At 45.1% G+C, this 20,618-nt stretch overlaps 1 protein-coding gene across 1 annotated transcript in view; it reads right to left on the reverse strand.

The window, feature by feature from the left end:
- COL5A1 (collagen type V alpha 1 chain) overlaps positions 1 to 20,618 on the reverse strand; it is a 190,816-nt gene that overhangs the window by 90,512 nt on the left and 79,686 nt on the right. The window contains exons 5-11 of the mRNA XM_082207903.1: positions 19,981 to 20,112; positions 18,206 to 18,364; positions 16,712 to 16,954; positions 15,335 to 15,499; positions 14,417 to 14,473; positions 6,172 to 6,213; positions 5,817 to 5,879 (exon numbers count right to left, since the gene is read on the reverse strand). Coding sequence (XP_082064029.1) covers positions 5,817 to 5,879; positions 6,172 to 6,213; positions 14,417 to 14,473; positions 15,335 to 15,499; positions 16,712 to 16,954; positions 18,206 to 18,364; positions 19,981 to 20,112 — 861 coding nt within the window. The remainder of the gene's footprint in view (positions 1 to 5,816; positions 5,880 to 6,171; positions 6,214 to 14,416; positions 14,474 to 15,334; positions 15,500 to 16,711; positions 16,955 to 18,205; positions 18,365 to 19,980; positions 20,113 to 20,618) is intronic.

The following is a 20,618-nucleotide window of genomic DNA, read 5'->3' on the forward strand; positions in this document are numbered from 1 at the left end:
AACCCTCAACAGGATTGGGAGCAGAAGGAAGCCCCGGGAGAAAACAAATGATAATGTGAACAAAGGACAGAGAGTCAGAGCACTGGTCAAACTAGCTCAGGGTTGTCTGCACTGACTGGTAGAGAGTCTCCTGGGTTTCAGACAAGGGGTATTCCCAGCCCTACCTGAAGATGCCAGAATTGAACTTGGGAAGATGGGAAGTGCTCTACCACTGAGCTACATCCCTTCCCATGAAAATAAACAAGGTTCTAGTCCCTATGGTTCCAAATCAAGGGCAGATTTAAATAGCAATGTAAGAAGCCACCTTATTCCATGTCAGATGCTTGGGTCCAGATAGCTCAAGATTTCCTACACTGACTGGCAACAGCTTTCCAGGGCTTCAAGTAGGAGGTCTCTTTTCTGGGGATTCAATCTGGGACCTTGCACATGCAAAGCAGATACTCTGCCCTTCCCCAAATCCCTCACCCAAATTATAGCAATCGCCTGATTTTTCAGACTAGAGCACAACTTGATCAGGATGTTTTTTATAGTGGCCAGGTCTCACCCATGGCTTTTTCTGGCCTATTGCTGTCCAATGGGTTATTGGGTTGGTAGACAACCACTCCTTCTTTGGGCCAAAACCCTGCGTTTTCTCCTACATCTGCATCTTTTTGGGGCAAGGTGATTGGCCAGGTTTGTAGGTCTGGACAAAAATAGGGGTCTTGGATGCCATACAACAGGGACAGTCCCTGGAAAACAGGGACATTTGGACCCCATTGAAATGGACCAATGGTATGATCAGTTCTTATTAGAGGATTCAGAATGAAGTTTGTTAAGTTGTGGGTGAACATATCAGATGACACAGCGATTCTTCAACAGCTCTTGTTTATTCACAGGCCAGAACTGAACTGAACTGAAGGGTTCAGCCAGCCTGCTTATATAAAGCTCCACTACCACGCAACTGTAACAACTTTCTGTAACTATCCAATCACTGAACGTCACTTTCAATCCCTTATTTGCATGTGTAGACCTGAGTGAAAACTATCTACAGTATCCCCCTGCTGGCCCAGGGCGAGAACTTCAGTACATAACAAAATTTATTCTCCCAAGGATGTACAAAGGATGTACCGTATTTTTCGCTCTATAACACGCACCAGACCATAACACGCACGTAGTTTTTAGAGGAGGAAAACAAGAAAAAAATATTCTAAACGAAATAGAGGATATGTGATTTTTGTGGTTCATGCTGTGGCCACAGACATGTGATCTGACAGTGAGTTTGGAGTAGCCCAGTGCAAAAATCCTGAGGATCCATGTGGATCCATGCTTTGTAACCACAGAAGAGGGAAGGAAGGGGAACCATGGATCCTCTGCTCACACCTGCAGCAGATCCCCCCTGCCACCCGCAGGCATTCGCTCCATAACACGCACAGACATTTCCCCTTACTTTCTAAGAGGAAAAAAGTGAGTGTTATGGTGCAAAAAATACGGTATTCATCTAGGACTGTTTCCATTCCACTGCAATGCGCCTTCCACCAGAAACTATGCTATTCATCTCACTATACACTGTGGTGAAATTACACGACTTACACAATTAATTACTTAAATTACATCATCATTGCGTTATTTATAGAATCCCAGGGTTGGATCGCAAGTGGAGAGAGTGCTGTTGTGCTTAGAATCTGCTTGCACACTGGACCAGATGAGCCACTGGCCTGATCTAGCAATCTCTTCTCCTAAACTCTTTCAGAGCCTTTGTTGTGATTTTTAAAAATACTTTTGCAATGTCATCAATGAGCACCATTTTCCTTTTCCTTTTAAAATAAAGGGATTTGTGTCTTTAATAGATGCAAAGCATACTTATTTGTTTAGAAAAACAGTTGCACGTTGTCTTGAACCAGACAGAAGGGAAACCTGATCAGACGTGATCAGAAACAAAAAAGCCCAAAAATTATCTCTTAGATGTCATGATATACCCAGGCCTACTTCAGCTAAAGCACGGATGAGATTCCTCCTCATTTCTGGGAGCAGAGAGAGAGGAATTTCTCTAAAATTTGAAATTTTAGGAGAGGGAGGATGCTGATTTAAAAAAAAAAAATAAAGAAAGAAAACTGGGTATCAACCAGGGAATGCAGACATTTGTAAGCTGTGGAAAGAGCCACACACTGCCCCCTGCTGGCCACACTTCCTCAATGCAATGTGAGATGGCATCATTTCCAAGATGTTTCAGGAACTTCAGCCTTTGAGAAGCTGCACAGAATGCCTTAAATGTTTAAAATACTTTTTTTTTTTAAGGGAAACTACCTGCACCTTGTAAATATGGTACAGGGCAATCTCTCCCAAAAGCATCAATTAAAAAACTTATTTTTAGGGAGGGTTTTGTATCGCTCCCCACCCACTCAATGAAAGGTTAAAATAAACGAAATATATTTTTGTAACGTTCAGTGCAGCTCTATTTTAAGAAAGTCTAAAACAATCACCCAGAAACTGCTTGCAGTGTTCCAAGGATGCCACTAGGTGTCAGGCCTAAATCAATTGCTGTAAAACAGATGTGACAGTAATACTCATCTACTAAGGAAACCCAGTAGATCTCTTTGAATCCCTCCATGATTGTTACAAAATATAAGCAAAATGTTACAAATACATACATATATATTTCAAATAAGCACATATATATGAAAAAGGAACAAAAGAGAAGAAAGAAGAAAAGAAGAAAGAAGAAAAAATAAAGAGAAAAAAGAAGAAAAATGTTGGAAGAATTTCTTCCAAGTTTATTCTACAGATATCTCAATATGAAAATAATAATAAAATTTCATTGATTGACTTCCCTCACTTACACTGCACTTCCTATATATATTTTTAAGCAAGATTGTATCTGTTATTCCGTATTTTTCCCATACAATCTCACACAAGTTGAATCCCTGCATGTTTGCATTTCTAAGGTGCACAATTATCTTCTCACCATTGGACATCAGCATATGCCCAGACAGGGGCAGAGGAAGGGGGATGCGGTGGGTGCAAGCCGCCCCAGGTGTCACCACTGAGGGGGGTGACAAAATGCCAGGCGGCACTCACCGTGGGGCCTGCAGCACACCCGAGCCAGGCGTCTCTCCTGGGAGAGAAGCGGTGACTTGGGCGTGCGCAGACTCTGCGCTGCCCAAACGGTCCACCTGCTGCCTCCCTCCCAGCTGTAGGACAGATGAGTGGGAAGAGGCAGGCAGACCCCGGAGACCCTGAGGTGCACCTCACCCCTGTGGGGGGCTCTCTCCACCCCTGGGCGCACTGCCCCAGGCGCCCGAGCAGCTTCCTCCACCACTGTGCCCAGAGGAACTAGGAATGTGCCATGATTTTGTCACACTGGACAGCGAGATGAATAACCGTTGTTTGGTTTTCATGGGAAACAAACTGCAGTGGAAGAGAAATGGTGCTTCGTGCAACAAATGCAAGTGGGATGAAAAACGAGGCCTTCTTATATCTCCAATCATAGCAGAATCATAGAACTGAAAGAGTTGGAAGGGACACCAAAGGTAATCTAGCCCAACCCCTGCAAAGCAGGGATGTCAACTAAAGCATCTCCATCCAGCCTCAGCTTAAAAACCTCCAAATGAAGGAGAGTCCACAATCTTCAAAAGGAGTCCATTCCACTCTCAGACAGCTCTTACTGTCAGAAAATTATTCCTGGTGTTTGGTAGGAATCTCCTCTCTTGTAACTCAAAGCTATTGGTTTGGGTCCTACCCACCGGAGCAGGAGAAAACAAGCTTGCTCCATCTTCCATGGGAAAGCCCTTGGGATGTTTGGAGATGGCTATTGTATTGTGGGGAGGAATTAAAGAACCTCTTAATGAGGGTGAAAGACGAGGGCACAGAATATGGTCTGAAGCTCAACATCAAAAAAACCGAAGATCATGGCCACTGGTCCCATCACCTCCTGGCAAATAGAAGGGGAAGAAATGGAGGCAGTGAGAGATTTTACTTTCTTGAGTTCCATGATCACTGCAGATGGTGACAGCAGTCACGAAATTAAGAGATGCCTGCTTCTTGGGAGGAAAGCAATGACAAACCTAGACAGCATCTTAAAAAGCAGAGACATTACCTTGCCAACAAAGGTCCATATAGTTAAAGCTATGTTTTCCCAGTAGTGATGTATGGAAGTGAGAGCTGGACCATAAAGAAGGCTGATCGCCAAAGAATTGATGCTTTTGAATTATGGTGCTGGAGAAGACTCTTGAGAGTCCCATGGACTGCAAGAAGATCAAACATATCCATTCTTAAGGAAATCAGCCCTGAGTGCTCACTGGAAGGACAGATCCTGAAGTTGAGGCTCCAATACTTTGGCCACCTCATGAGAAGAGAAGACTCCCTGGAAAAGACCCTGATGTTGGGAAAGATGGAGGGCACAAGGAGAAGGGGACGAGATAGGACGAGATGGTCGGATAGTGTTCTCGAAGCTACCAACATGAGTCTGACCAAACTGCGGGAGGCAGTGGAAGACAGGAGTGCCTGGCGTACTCTGGTCCATGGGGTCATGAAGAGTTGGGCACGACTAAACAACAACAACAAATTGTAACTCTTCTCAGTCTCCTCTTTACCATCTTACCTCCCTAGGTACAACCTGAAATGTGTGTTTGTGTGTTGTGCATTACGAGTTGCATATAACTACGCGCACACAATATAACATGGTATATTGACTGCTGCCTGCAGATTAATCTGCATTGTTTATTGAACAAGAGCTCTAAAACCATGTCACATGGGCTTAGAGTAGGTGTCATAAGAAAGGCATCCAGAGTTGCTTTTGAACTTCAAGCAGAAACAATTGCCAGCCCAGGAAATAATCCAAACTGAGCAGAAAATTTATCCCAGATTATTACACCAATGGCAGTGGTGGGGAGGATCCTTTTAGAAGAAACAGATTGCATACTGGAGCTCCTCCTGCTGGCCATTGTCAGAATCACATAGGGAGCCTTCTCCCTGCAACTACATGGCATCCAGGGAACAAGGAGGAAGTGACAGCCACTAATTGGATGGCTTTCAAAGAACATTGGACGAATTCATGGAGGAGGAGAGGGCTATGATGGCTACTAGCCAGGGTGGTTATGCTGTGCCCTCCACAGTTGGAGGTAGTAATGTTTCTAAATAGCAGTTGCTGAAAACCATGTGAATGGGAGAGGGCTCTTGTGCTCAGGTCCTGCTTGCTGTTTTCTCACAGGCAACTGTCCAACCATTGTGAGAACAGGCTGCTGACTAGATGGGCCATGGGCCTGATCCAGCATGCTCTCCTTATGTTCAAAAACTCAATTTAAGCATGCTTTAAAAAACAACAAAATACATTATCTTACAAATGCAAGCATCTTATTGCAACAGAAACCCATGCCAATTGTTGTGGTCCAAGTAAGATCTGGACACTGGGTAGTAATAATAATAACAAGTTTTGTTGAGTTTGCTCTGGCAGGCCAGCAAAGGAAACCACCATTTCCCATGAAATCCAATTTCGGTGTGAATCAAATTTGCTTAGAATGTCATCCTGTGTGATTTATGCTAACATATTTCAACTCAACTTTTGAACATTTACTTCTGATTCAGCTTCAGCCAGAATCTCTTTAGGGAACAACTTCAGATGGAGAAATTGGGCCCAAACTACCTGTCTCCCTATGTGAACCTGCCCAGTCACTTTGATCCTTGAGAAAGAACATCTTCTGGGTCCCATCAATGTCAGAGGTGTGGTTAGTGGTGATTTCAGATCAAGGCAGAAAAATTATTTGCAGAAAGACAGCAGCAGCATTTTGTACTAGGGCTCACTCCCTGTGCTCTGAGCATCGGGAATTTGGAATATAACTCACCCTTTCGCCAGGATCTCCAACTTGACCCATTGGACCAGTCGTACCTGGAGGACCTGGAAGACCCTGATGTGGAAGAAAAAAAGAAGGAAAATTAGCTGCAAGACAAAAGGAAGTGTGTGTGTGTGTGCATGCACACACTGAACAGGAAAAGTATGAGAAGGATGTGTTTACTTTAGCATGGTCAAATTGACCTCACAAGGCTTGCAGAACCATGCCCATCATATGGAAGTAATTGAACCCAGAGAACAGCTGCACTCAGGCAGCAGTCAAAAGACACACAAAGAGACAAGGTTGTGCTAAGTGAGAGAAAGTAGGGGGAAAGCACAGAATATATAGGTCATATTTTGCAACTCACCGCTGGTCCTTCTGGCCCAGATGGGCCCTCAATGAGCATCCCCTGAAACAGAGAAAGAGATTGCAATACAGTTAACAAACAGGCCAGTGGGGAATCTAAACTTGTTTATTTTTTTAAAAAATCAAAAAAATCTGCAGTCTAAAAACTGAATTCTGCAATAGTACAAAATTGCATATTTTGAATAATAGAGTTAGAACAGGCTCAGAAAAGGGCGACCCAAACAATCAAGGGGATGGAGCAACTCCCCTATGAGGAAAGGGTGCAGTAGTTGAGACGCCTTTAGCTTAGACAAAAGGTAAGATAGAACTGTACAAAACTGCATGTTGTGGAAAAAGTAAATAGAGAAGAGTTTCTCTCCCTCTCTCATAACAGTAGTACTTGTGGTCATCCAGTGCAGCTGAATATTGGAATATTCAGGACAGATGAAAGAGTTACTCATGCAGTGCACAGTTAAACTGTGGAACTCCCTCCTGCAGGAGGCTGTGATGGTCGCTAGCTTGGATTGCTTTCAAAGAGGATTAGACAAATGCATTGAGGCTATCAATGGCTACTAGCCACAATGGCTATGCTCTGCTTCCACAGCTGGAGGCAGAATTGCTTCTGAATCCTAGTTTCTGGAAACTGCAAGAGCAAAGAGTTGCTGTTCTGCTCAGATCCTGCCTGGGGGCTTCCCATTTGGGGCATCTGGCTGGCCACTGTAGGAACAGGATGGTGGACTAGGTGCTTAACCCAGCAACTCATCTCTTCTTATTTTTCTTATGTTCTTCTTCTTCTGCAGCAGCAGCAGCTGCTTTTAACCCCCTTATGCACTGCAAAAATGACAGGGCTCCAATATCTTGCTGGACATTGAGCTCAAGAAAACTGGCACACACAGTGGCCATTCTAAAAAGTACAGTAAGCAGCTGAAATGCAACCCCCACCCATCCAAAAAAAAAAACCAAGGCCTCAACTTCAAGTAAATTTATTATGTAGTGACTTGCAGGGCCTCTGTGGAGTTGAAGAGGGGAGGGGGAAAGGCATCCAGCAAGCCTAGCTTGGAATGCATCTAAGCCTGATAAGGAGTGCATTTAAAAAAAAAAAAAGGAAAAAGCTCCAGAATGTTTCTTTTTTTGGATAGTGGAGAGAGAGAGAAAATACAAGCATTTGGTCTTGTTTACATTCTAGCAGCCTCTCGGTGGTCTGGCATTTTCAAACCCTGCTCAGAGCTGCCAAATTCTTATGCAACCGTTTTCAGCAGATCCCCCTCCATGCTGAGGGCATCTCTGATTTTTCTCTTTTGCGCGCGCGCACACACACACACACACACACACACACACACACACACACACACACTAGTGTTTCAGCTGCAAGCTCCCTCAGAGACAGGGGTGAGGGGAGAATGGGAAGCAGCTAGAAAACAGTTAAGAGGAGGAGTTGGTTCTGACTTCATTTCCCCTTGTAGGGAAATCATCAGGGAGAAGCAGCAAACGGAGACCTTTCAACTTTGCAAGTCAGACAAGGTTGCTGTTACTTTGGCTGGTCTGCCAGGAAAAAAACTGGGTTAATTAGGTCGCTAGTGTGCAGAAAATGTTAGATGGGGAGGACTGAGCTGGAAAAGCAGAGTTGCTTTTTTTCTTTTTACGGAACAGAGAAGGCATAGCTGTTGAAAGGGTGTGGAAGCAGCTGGGCTGAGGAACATAAGAGCCTGCTGGATCAGGCCAAAGGGAGCCCAATTAGTCCAGCATCCTGCTCCCACAGCGGCTAACCAGATGCCAACAGGGGAAACCCACAAGCAGGACCTGAGTGCAAAAGCAGCTCTTCTCCTGCAGCTTCCAGCAACTGGTATTCAGAAGCTGCGTTGACTGCCTCCAACCGCAGTGGTAGAATGTAGCCATTGTGGTTAGTAGTCATTGATGGCCTTCCCCTCTATGAATTGGTTTAATAAGACCTGAGATTGCATGTAACAGATGGCATTGTTTTGTCATGTCCCCCCCATATAAACAATGCTGTGCAAATTAAAAAAAGACGGGAACCTCAACATCAGAGAGAAAGGATCTGACTCAGTCCACTCCCTCCCACTGTATTAGTTTTCCTCTTGCAGGGATTTTTTCTTCTAGACTTCTCCTTGCAGGATTTTTTTTTTAACTTTAAGGGAGGATCTCCAAATTGTGATCTGCAAATTGCAGCCTGAAGTTATTCAGCACTAAGCACTCTGCAACTTCATTCCTGCCTCTGTTGTCCAGAACCTAGGTCAGATCCAATATGGAGATGTACAGTGATGACAGCAGCCAGATGTTGTAGCAACCAGAATTGCAATGGAAATTATCAAGGAGGACAGAGTGACTCCCCTAGGAGTGAGTTGCAGTGTTTGGGATTTTTTAGCTTAAGAGAAAATGTAAGTAAGAGGCAACATGATAGAAGTTTATAATATTATGCAAGGCATGAAGAAAGTTTCTTTCCTGTCTCATAGCACTAGATGTGGACATCCAAATGAAGCTGGGTGTTGGAAGATCATAGAATCATAGAATCATAGAATCATAGAGTTGGAAGAGACCACAAGGGCCATCGAGTCCAACCCCCTGCCAAGCAGGAAACACCATCAGAGCACTCCTGACATATGGTTGTCGAGCCTCTGCTTAAAGACCTCCAAAGTAGGAGACTCCACCACACTCCTTGGCAGCAAATTCCACTGTCGAACAGCTCTCACTGTCAGGAAGTTCTTCCTAATGTTTAGGTGGAATCTTCTTTCTTGTAGTTTGGATCCATTGCTCCGTGTCCGCTTCTCCGGAGCAGCAGAAAACAACCTTTCTCCCTCCTCCATGTGACATCCTTTTATATATTTGAACATGGCTATCATATCACCCCTTAACCTCCTCTTCTCCAGGCTAAACATGCCCAGCTCCCTTAGCCGTTCCTCATAAGGCATCGTTTCCAGGCCTTTGACCATTTTGGTTGCCCTCCTCTGGACACGTTCCAGTTTGTCAGTGTCCTTCTTGAATTGTGGTGCCCAGAACTGGACACAGTACTCCAGGTGTGGTCTGACCAGAGCAGAATACAGTGGCACTATTACTTCCCTTGATCTAGATGCTATACTCCTATTGATGCAGCCCAGAATTGCATTGGCTTTTTTAGCTGCCGCGTCACACTGTTGGCTCATGTCAGGTTTGTGGTCAACCAAGACTCCTAGATCCTTTTCACATGTACTGCTCTCAAGCCAGGTGTCACCCATCTTGTATTTGTGCCTCTCATTTTTTTTGCCCAAGTGCAATACTTTACATTTCTCCCTGTTAAAATTCATCTTGTTTATTTTTGCCCAGTTCTCTAATCTGTCAAGGTCGTTTTGAAGTGTGATCCTGTCCTCTGGGGTGTTAGCCACCCCTCCCAGTTTGGTGTCATCTGCAAATTTGATCAGGATGCCCTTGAGTCCATCATCCAAGTCGTTGATAAAGATGTTGAATAAGACCGGGCCCAAGACAGAACCCTGTGGCACCCCACAAGTCACTCTTCTCCAGGATGAAGAGGAACCATTGATGAGCACCCTTTGGGTTCGGTCAGTCAGCCAGTTACAAATCCACTGAGTGGTAACATAGTCAAGACCGCATTTTACCAGCTTCTTTACAAGAATATCATGGGGCACCTTGTCAAATGCCTTGCTGAAATCAAGGTAGGCTACATCCACTGCGTTCCCTTCATCTACCAGGCTTGTAATTCTGTCAAAAAACGAGATCAGGTTAGTCTGACATGACTTATTTTTCAGAAATCCATGCTGACTATTGGTGATCACAGCATTCCTTTCTAGGTGCTCACAGACTGTTTGCTTAATGATCTGCTCCAGAATCTTCCCTGCTATTGATGTCAGACTGACTGGGCGGTAATTATTTGGGTCCTCTCTTTTCCCCTTTTTGAAAATAGGGACAACATTTGCCCTCCTCCAGTCTGCCGGGACTTCGCCTGTTCTCCAGGAATTCTCAAAGATGACTGCCAGTGGTTCTGAGATCACATCTGCCAGTTCTTTTAATACTCTTGGATGCAGTTCATCTGGCCCTGGAGACTTGAATACATCTAAACTAGCCAAATATTCTTGTACTATCTCCTTAGTTATTCTGGGCTGTGTTTCCTTTGCTGAATCATTTGCTCCAAATTCTTCAGGTCGGGCATTGTTTTCTTTATCGGAGAAGACTGAGGCAAAGAAGGCATTGAGTAGTTCAGCCCTTTCTGTGTCCCCTGTTTGCATTTCACCATCTTCTCCTCTGAGTGACCCCATTGTTTCTTTGTTCTTCCTTTTGCTACGAACATACCCATAAAAGCCTTTTTTGTTGCTTTTAACCTCTCTAGCAAGCCTGAGTTCATTCTGTGCTTTAGCTTTTCTGACTTTGTGTCTACACGTGCTGGCTATTTGTTTGAATTCCTCTTTGGTGGTTTCCCCCCTTTTCCATTTTTTGTACACATCCTTTTTTAATCTTAATTCAGTTAAAAGTTCTTTAGATAGCCACCCTGGCTTCTTTAGGCACCTTCCATGTTTCCGTCTCATTGGTATTGCCTGACGTTGTGCTTTCAGTATCTCCCTCTTAACAAACTCCCAGCCATCATGAACTCCCTTTCCTTTTAGTATTGTTGTCCATGGGATCTCACCCAGCACTTCCCTAAGTTTTATGAAGTCGGCTTTCTTAAAGTCAAGAAATTGAGTCCTAGTATGCTTGGCTGCTCCTTTCCGCTGTATAGTAAACTTCAGAAGAGCATGATCACTCGCGCCTAATGATCCTTCCACTTCTACCCCACTAACCAGGTCATCAACATTGGTTAGGACCAGATCTAAAATGGCTGTTCCTCTTGTTGCTTCTCCCACTTTCTGGACAATGAAGTTGTCTGCAAGGCCAGTGAGGAATCTGTTTGACCTTATGCTCTTGGCTGAGTTTGACGTCCAACAAATGTCCGGGTAATTGAAGTCCCCCATTACTACTATCTCCCTTCCTTTTGCATGCTTGGCCATCTGTTCCAGGAAGGCATCATCTATGTCCTCCGTTTGGCTTGGGGATCTATAGTAAACTCCCACAATGAGGTCTCTGTTATTCTTCTCTCCCTTAATTTTGACCCAAATGCTCTCACTTTGGCTTTGAGGATCTAAATCTTGGATCTCTTCACAGGTATACACATCCCTGACATATAACGCCACTCCTCCTCCTTTCTTGTCTGGTCTGTTTCTCTGAAATAGATTGTATCCCCCCATTATTACATTCCAATCGTGGGACTTATCCCACCAGGTTTCAGTGATGCCTATTATGTCATATTTAGTTTGCTGTACCAAGAGCTCAAGCTCATCTTGTTTATTTCCCATGCTTTGTGCATTAGTGTACAGACATTGAAGTCCATTAATCATTCCCCCGTGTCTCTTATTTAAGGATTTTTTCCTCCCACCACTAGGTCCGCGTGCTGTTTGCTCCATTTGGTCTATGACATTTGGATGATCATCTTCATTAATTGATAGACTCCTACCTTCAGGAGCACTGTCTCCCTCCCCCACATTAGTCAGTTTAAAGCCCTCCTGATGAGGTTTCTGAGATTTTTGGCAAAAACATTTCTCCCAACCGTTGTGAGGTGCAGCCCATCACTTGCCAGAAGTCCATCTTCAAGAAACTGCAGTCCGTGATCTAAGAATCCAAACCGTTCCTGTTTACACCATTTGCGGAGCCAGCTGTTCACTTCCACTATTTTCCCCTCTCTCCCTGGGCCACGTCGTTCAACTGGGAGGACAGATGAGATGACAATTTGTGCATTTAGTTGCTTCAATTTCCTGCCGAGAGCCTCGTAGTCTCTTTTGATCTTCTGGAGGCTATTGCTTGCAGTGTCATTGGTTCCCACATGAACCAAGAGGAAGGGGTATTTGTCAGTGGGTTTTATGATTCCTTGCAGTCGTTCAGTTACATCTTGGATCTTAGCCCCGGGGAGACAGCACACTTCCCGAGACATCTTGTCAGGCCCACAGATCACTGCTTCTGTTCCCCTCAGTAGGGAATCCCCTATCACCACTACACGCCTCCTCTTGGGTTTGGTCGGGGTTCTTCCGTGAGCTGTCCGTTCCAAGGTCGCCTGCACATTCCCTGAGGACTGACTTTGCTGCTCGTCTTCATATACCTGATCGACTGTAATGAGGGAGAGATCCTCAAATGGAGTCTGCTCTTCGTCTTCCATGCTAGGGGAGAGGACCTCAAAGCGATTGTGTATTTCTAAGCAATCAGAGTGAACCCTGGGCCTCCTACTTCTTTGAGTCACGTTTCTCCATATATCTGGCTCCTGTGTTGGTGAACTAGACTCCTTCTCAGGGGAGTCCCCTGTCTCCTCCTTGGTGGAGACGGTGTGCTCTGTTGCTTCCAAGAAGAGCTCCAGCTCTCTAATTCTTTGGAGCGTAGCTACACGTTCCTCCAGTTGCTGGACTTTGTCTTTTAAGAGGGCAATCAACATGCAATTGCTGCAGGTAAAGCTGCCTGCAACCTTTGGCAAGATGGCAAACATTGCGCAGGAATCGCAGGCGACTGCAGCTGTTCCCTCCCCTTCCATCTTGAGATCGTGTCGTTGGGGTTGGCTACAGAGGTCCTCCATCATAAAAACCTTGAAGACAGGACGAATAACTTCCCCACACAAAAAAAAACACCTAGATCTCCCCAAGAAACGTTTGAGACTAGCTCCCCTAAATCTAAAAGATGGATCTAACTGCGCGCGCCCTGATGCCCTGCAAACTCTGATAAGCTCCTCCCACAGCTAATCCCCTGCCTCAACAGAAACCCTGCCCCCTCTGACCTTTACACAGGGAAAACAGCTAATCAGCCACAAGGAAACACACAGACACAAGAAAACCCTTTTTGCTCCTTCTTCAACTGATGCCCTGCAAACTCTGATAAGCTCCTCCCACAGCTAATCCCCTGCCTCAACAGAAACCCTGCCCCCTCTGACCTTTACACAGGGAAAACAGCTAATCAGCCACAAGGAAACACACAGACACAAGAAAACCCTTTTTGCTCCTTCTTCAACTGATATCCATCAGACACAAGAAAACCCTTTTTGCTCCTTCTTCAACTGATATCCATCAGTTCAACTGATGGATAAAACAAAGGCCTTCTTCACACAGCACATAATTTAACTGTAGCGCTCTCTCCCACAGGAGGCAGGGATGGCCACCAGACTGTATAGCTTTAAAAGAGGAGGAGACAAATTCATAGAGGAGGAGAGGGCTATTGATGGCCACTAGCCAGGGTCACTATGCTCTTCCTCCATGGTCAGAGGAAGCAATGCTGAATACCAGCTGCTGGAAACTGCAGGCAGGGAGAGGGCTCTTGTGGTCTGCACCTGCTTTGAGGACTTTCTATTGGGCATCTGGATGGCCACTGTGATAAGAAGATGCTGGACTAGATGGGCCATTATGTTCTTATTTCTATATTCTTGGGCAGAGAACTTTTGGAGGCTGGGAAAGGAGAAGACAGAAAGATAGGATCGACTTCCACCCTGCCACCAAACTACAGAAATGCAGAACAGATCACTTTGTACTTATCCCTTCTTGTTACTGGAGAACCTCTTACAACTATTTCAGCGGTTGAGAACTTCAGCAGTCCATGGGCCTCGTTCTACTCAGAGCAGCCTTCCAGGGGTCATAAGTCAATGGTGCATATGTCCGGAATACTGCAGTCGAAAGCAGTGTCCGGGCGAAAATTGGGGAAATGTCTGGGAAAATCCAGCCGTATGGCTGCCCATGTCAGCAGTGCCGTTTTTGCTGTTTTTCAATAAAAATAGCTCAAAAATTTGGTGGGTGGTGTGTTTTTTTCCGCGATTTTGCCCAAAAAGCTCAACAACTTTGGGCAAAACTAAAAAAAGAGAGAGGAAGCTCACAACTTTTCTGTCCAGATTTTCACTGTTTGAAATATGGCAACCCTAGTGGTGGACAGGGCCAGAAGCAAAAAAAGTAGGTGGAGCAACAGGTGTGGGCAGGGCCAAATACACAAACACATTCCCATCCTGGCTAGTAAGAGACATTATCACAGCTCAAGGACATATTCCAAACAGGCAAAAACACTCAAGGAGACTGTGGGTTGAGGCTGTCTGTCCTGAGAGCCAGACAGAGCAGCCCAGAGGGCCACATTTGACCTGCAGGCTTGAGGATTCCCCACCCTTACCCTGGTTTGATAAATTGATCGATTTTTAAATGTTATCACTGCACAATTTCCACATGGATTCTCCAGCTGCAAGGCAAAGGCAAAGGCAAAGCGACAGCTCTTACCGGTTCAATTATGGCTGGTTCCCCTTTCTGTCCCTTTTCACCTCGTGGCCCACCAATCTGCAGCAGACACAGGAAACAAAAGCAAGAACTCACTGAACAATGAGCATTGCTCCACTTCATTGGCTGCATTCATTGTCACCAAATCGATTGCCACCGAGCAGAGTGTTGCAGAAGCAGAACATCTCATCTGTCCAATGAGACTCTGACATCTACATATTTTTTAAAACAGATCCTTTTAGAAGAATAACTCAGAAAGAAAATATTTTATCTACCTATCTCAGTATTTAACAGCTTACTTATGAAGCGAGGAAAGTGTTTTGCTCCAGACTCTAGCCCAGTTAATTGTAAATAAGCAATCCATGCTCCTGGAAGAACCCACCTCCAGTGCTCCCCTGCCTCTTAGTAAAGGTAAAGGGACCCCTGACCATTAGGTCCAGTCGTGACCGACTCTGGGGTTGCAGCGCTCATCTCGCTTTATTGGCCAAGGGAGCCGGCGTACAGCTTCCGGGTCACGTGGCCAGCATGACTAAGCCGCTTCTGGCAAACCAGAGCAGCGCACGGAAATGCCATTTACCTTCCCGCCAGAGCAGTACCTATTTATCTACTTGCACTTTGACGTGCTTTCGAACTGCTAGGTTAGCAGGAGCAGGGACTGAGCAATGGGAGCTCACCCCGTTGAGGGGATTCGAACCGCCAACCTTCTGATCGGCAAGTCCTAGGCTCTGTGGTTTAACCCACAGTGCCACCCGCGTCCCATCCCCTGCCTCTTGGTCCCACTGTAATCCCACTGTCTCCCCAGGGGGAATGACTGCTCACCGTAGGAACCACTGCACTAATCCAAGGCCCTGGCTTTACCTCCACACAGCATGGACTGTGAAGTCCAGTCTCCTTGTTTCTCAAGAACCAAGTCTTCCTTACCCCTTCATAAATTGTGTCCTGGTTAGCAGGCATGCCGGGTCCAATGTCTGGAGAGTCTGTCCGGTCATAGTTGCCGTAATAGTACCCATCTTCATACTCTGTGAGGGTCTCCTCCGTGAAGTCCTTGTTGGGGTCTTCTCCTCCTTCACGCCCTTGTTCTGCATCCTAAGTGGAAGAGAACAGAAAACAGGAGGCGCTAAGATCTTTTCCTCCAAGCCAGAGGGATTTCCAGATTTCCTACCATCAGTGGACCATTCCAGTATAAGCTTCTGCATACCAAAGCTGTTGCTGGTTGCAGAGGATTCTAGAACATAAGTTTGGGGGGTGGTGGCACATTTTAGCTGTGATTCCTGCAATTCAGGGAGTTGGGCTAGATGGCCTTTGGGTTCCCTTCCAACTCTACAATTCTATGATTCATTAATTTCCCAAAATTCATAACAACCTTAAAGCAGTTTATGCAAAGAATAGAATAATAACTATTTAAAACTTTCAAAAAAATAATTAGAGTGAATGGTAAGCTAAAGGCTAGATTAAAACACCTGTCAGCATTTCCCATGTCTGAAAAGGTTTGCCCAAACAAAAATATTTTTAGCAGGTGCCAAAAAGAGTACAGCAAAGACACCTGCCTGATGTCAAGGGAAGACAGCTCCAAAGTGTAGGTGCTGCCACACTAACTTATGGATTTATTGTAGATTAGGCCTTACTGCTGCCCCACATGAACAGAAACCCAACTGAATACTCTCATTGTAAAATCTGAAAAGCAGGAACTCATCACGAGGACATCCCACCCCACTCAAGCAGCACGGCAGCACCTCCAAGGTTTGAAAATGCAGGCAGCTGTGTTGATCCAGGTATGCATAATGTTCCCCTGCAAAAGAGCAGCGGTCCTTAGCATAATCACCAATTTACTAGGATCTACCATCAGCCATCAACTTTCTAAAATGCAACTTAAAGACAACTTCAGAACCCATGAGGCAGTTCAAGAATGTGGGCTGTAGCCAATGTTAGTCCTACACAGAGTAGACTCATCTGAAACTGACTGGCCTCAACAACTACAAGCCATGATGGCTATGCTCTGCCTCCATGGTAATGCTTCTGAGCACCAGTTGCTGGAAACCACGAGAGGGTGCTGATCTTGTGCTCAGGCCCTGCTTGTGTGTTTCCCATGGAGGCATCTGGCTGGCAACTGTGAGAACAGGATGTTGGACTAGATGGGCCAATGGCCTGATCTAGCAGGTTCTCCTTATGACAAAATCAGGCCTGTTAATTCTAGTGGGTTTACTCTGGGTAGAACTTGATTGGGTTAACAACCCAAAATGCCTGGGCTACAGACCGAGCCAGAACATGGATCATAGTTTTGAGGCCACAAAGAATTACATTGGTTCCGTTGAGGGTGATCACTGTGCTGGTGGGGACCTCCACCTCGACGCCTCCCTCTGGGAGCTTATCAAGGTCATCATAGCTGATATCTTCATCAGGGAGTGGAGTGTAATATTCATCAGTTATGGTTCCATAATTATATTCATCCACCAGTGGATCCTCTACCCTTTCTTTCACCGTGGTCTCCTCTTGAGTTCTCTCCACAATGGGTGGGGATGCTGTAGATGGAGGGGCAAGTTCCTGTTTCCACAAAAAGAAGAGGCCACAGTTACCTGATATTTAGGATACCCTTTCTTAGGATGCACACAAGCTAGGAGACACGTGCCCGTCTACACTGTTAGCACTGCAGCATGTCAGACGAATCAAACTGGCTGATACCTCTGCCCCCTAATTAATTAAACAGATATTTAAAATATGAAAAGGAATAGTTTATTGATTTCTGGCCAGCCAAGCCTAAACCATACCGCACGCGCATCATATTAATAGACAAATCACAAAGCAAAAAAGTAAGTATCAAAGTAAGTACATTGTCATAAAAGACTCGTTCACAAAACTTCCCCCACAAAATCAGAACAACAAATCCATTTTATTCAGTGTGATCTTTAGGTGCAATCAATGGCCCTCACTTCTCTGAATCCTGTTTAACAAATGTGACGGTTCTATATGACTAGTTGAGAAAGATGCCTGCTATTTTCTCTTTCTCATCTACACTCATCTTGTAAATATATTCCTATATAAATAAACCCTTTGAACTCCAGAAACTGTAAGTGATTATTCCAATCTAATTCACCCAAGCTTCAAGCTCTCCTAACACAAGGTATACTCTGCTAAGAATTGTACCATGCTCTCCTCTTTAAAGCAGATGGCCGTGAAATATTTATATATGCCGTTCTGAGTCCTATAATGCCCCCATCACCTGCAGAGCATTTAACCTACATTCTGTCAAAAGCCGCCAGAGCCTGTGTAAATGCACAAGGGGCGAATCAGGAGGTACCGTTCCAGGAATAATACTAAAACCTTTGCACATTGGATTGGGTTGGCACCCCAAAATGAGAGCCATACAGTTCTGTATATCAATATCACATCTGGAAACATCTGCCTGAGCCCAGGCATGACCTTCTGCAGTGCCCTGTTACCTGATCTCAGAGGGGGCACTGCTACTTACTGGGCACCCCACTTTAGGATTTATAAAGGCTAGGATATTTCACCCCCTACACCATTGGCTTAGTGCTGCAACATGTCAAAAGAGTAAAAATAGATGACATCTGTGTCCCTTATGAATTAAATTGTTATTTCAAAGAATATCTTAATACCAGGGCTTACAGAAGCCACTCTGGGAGAACCAATAGCATCTCTACACCCTACGCCACAGGGAAAGCTTCTTCAAACATAGCCTATGTTTCTATGCCATGTGTGCAGCATCTGAAAATAGGGGGAGGGGGTTGGATTGGAACCAGTTCACCAATCCAGCTGTGGCCCCCTGTTCCATACCTCAGTGGTTTCAGCCGTTTCCCGTGCCACTTCTTCAGTATCTGTAGTTGGGGTCGTAGGTGGTACCACTTTGCCTGTGTCATCTGTGTCCTCATAGTAGGGATATTCGTAGTAGTAAGTTTCTCCTTCCACTTCGAGGTTCCCATCTCCATCTGGGTACTGCAAGGCAGAAAGCACAGCAGCTAGAACATGGCGAGGCTGTGAGGCATTGTCACCACCATCCACAGTTTCACTGAGTCAGGATCAAAAGAGGCAAAAGGAGGAACCTCTTCGCACAGCACAAAGTTAAGTTATGGGATTTGTTACCCACAAGCTATAGTGATGGCCACCAACCTGGATGGCTTTAAAATGATGGATTAGACGAACATCTGGAGAGGAAAAGGCTATCAACATCTACTAACCACAGTGGCCAAGTTCAGATACAAGTCAGATACAATATGCCTTTAATTACCAGTTCCTGGGAATCACAAGGGGGGGGTACTCTATTGGGTTCAGGTCCTGCCTGTGGGCTTCCTATTTGGAGCATTTGGTTGGCCACTGTGAGAACAGGATGGTGGACTTTAATGGGACTGATCTAGAAGGGCTCTTCTAACCTAAATATCTGCAAATGAAATAGTGATGGCTGAAGCAGAGTCTTGTTTGGGAGTGGATGTGTTAGTCAACGGAATCTTTTGTGAATGTAGACTCCATGGAACAGTCTGCTCATTGCAGTTAAAAGCCAAGGCTCCTGCCCATTAATGCTTTTTCCATTTTTTATTTTCTTTTGCTATAGCTTAGGCTGCATACCCACCATACTTTTAAAGCTCACCCCACATAGTAGCATTAGTAGTAGTAGTAATAGCTGTAGTTTAAGGGACGCGGGTGGGGCTGTGGTCTAAACCACTGAGCCTAGGGCTTGCCAATCAGAATGCTGGCGGTTCGAATCCCCGCAACGGGGTGAGCTCCCGTTGCTCGGTCCCTGCTCCTGCCAACCTAGCAGTTCAAAAGCACATCAAAGTGCAAGTAGATAAATAGGTACCGCTCCAGCGGGAAGGTAAACAGTGTTTCCGTGTGCTGCTCTGGTTCGCCAGAAGCGGCCTAGTCATGCTGGCCACATGACCCGGAAGCTGTACACTGGCTCCCTTGGCCTGTAAAGCATGATGAGCGCCGCAACCCCAGAGTTGTCCACGACTGGACCTAATGGTCAGGGGTTCCTTTACCTTTACCTGAGGGTGCTGGAGATTGTAGCTTTGCAAGGGTGAACTACCATTCCTAGGATTCTTTGCAGGAAGGAATATGCTTTGAATGCATGGTGTATATGCTTACACAAAGTCTGTTACACTTGGTTGTAAAGACAGCCCATGTTAAAAAAAAGACAATTTGTTAACCACTTAGAATTTTCGTAGGTATTTAAAGCAAAAAAATCAGGGTGATATTCACCTAAGTTTTACTCTGAGTAGACCCATTAAAATAAATTTCAATTAATTTCAGTGGGTCTACCCTGAGTCAAATGGTATCTAAAACAGACTGGAGTGGGTTTATGAATAAACCCATGTGAAACTGAAGCAGAGGCAGATCCCTCCCTCCCCATAGAAAAGTGGTGTGTGTTTTTTGGGGAAGAGGTGGTTTCAGCTCATCACTCCACTTCCATGAAGGGGTTGCACTGGGGTTGCCTTGCCATCCCTTGCTCTGGATTCCATGGGGAGCAATGGATCTTCTGTCTCCCTGCTGAGTCAGCAGGCTGCCTCCAGATTTTGCACTGACATTGTGGCAGTCGTTCATCTCTTTCCACTTACGTATTCATCAGGGTTGGGGTCCTGGGACTGTGGTGCATCTGGGACAGCTGTGTCACAATCTGGGCTGTAGTGCTCACAATAGTCGTAGGCTGCTCGGTGGTCTGCTACCACGAAGAGCTGCTGGATGTCACCCTGGGAGGAGAGAGACAGAAAAGATGCATATGAAACAAAAGGATGGGACACCACACTGTGGCAAGGCGGACACCCACCGTCTATAATGAGTTAAAGAAAATGTTTAAGATCCCATTCACTAAAAGACCCGAGGCATTTTTATTAGGAATCATGACATCAGAGATCAAGAATAAAATCAGACCATTATTCATGTATTCAGCAACTGCAGCAAGGATTCTAATAGCAATAAATTGGAAAAGTGATACCATCCCTTCAAAGATTGAATGGCAAGCCAAATTAATAGAGTATTTACAGCTAGCAAGGAGAACTGGGACAGTGAGAGGAAACTCAACACAAGATGTTACGTAACAAGGAATGGATAATGATTAAGGAACATCTCAAAGGGTATATCACAAAGTCTTGTGATATATCACAAAGTCTTGTGATATATCACAAAGTCTTGTGATATAAGGAAGTATTTTAAAAAGTTTAAGCTAAGATATAGAAAAATATTAATAAGAAACTGT

The sequence above is a fragment of the Podarcis vaucheri genome, assembly GCF_965113315.1.
Source record: "Podarcis vaucheri genome assembly, chromosome: Z".
NCBI classification, from domain to species: domain Eukaryota; kingdom Metazoa; phylum Chordata; class Lepidosauria; order Squamata; family Lacertidae; genus Podarcis; species Podarcis vaucheri.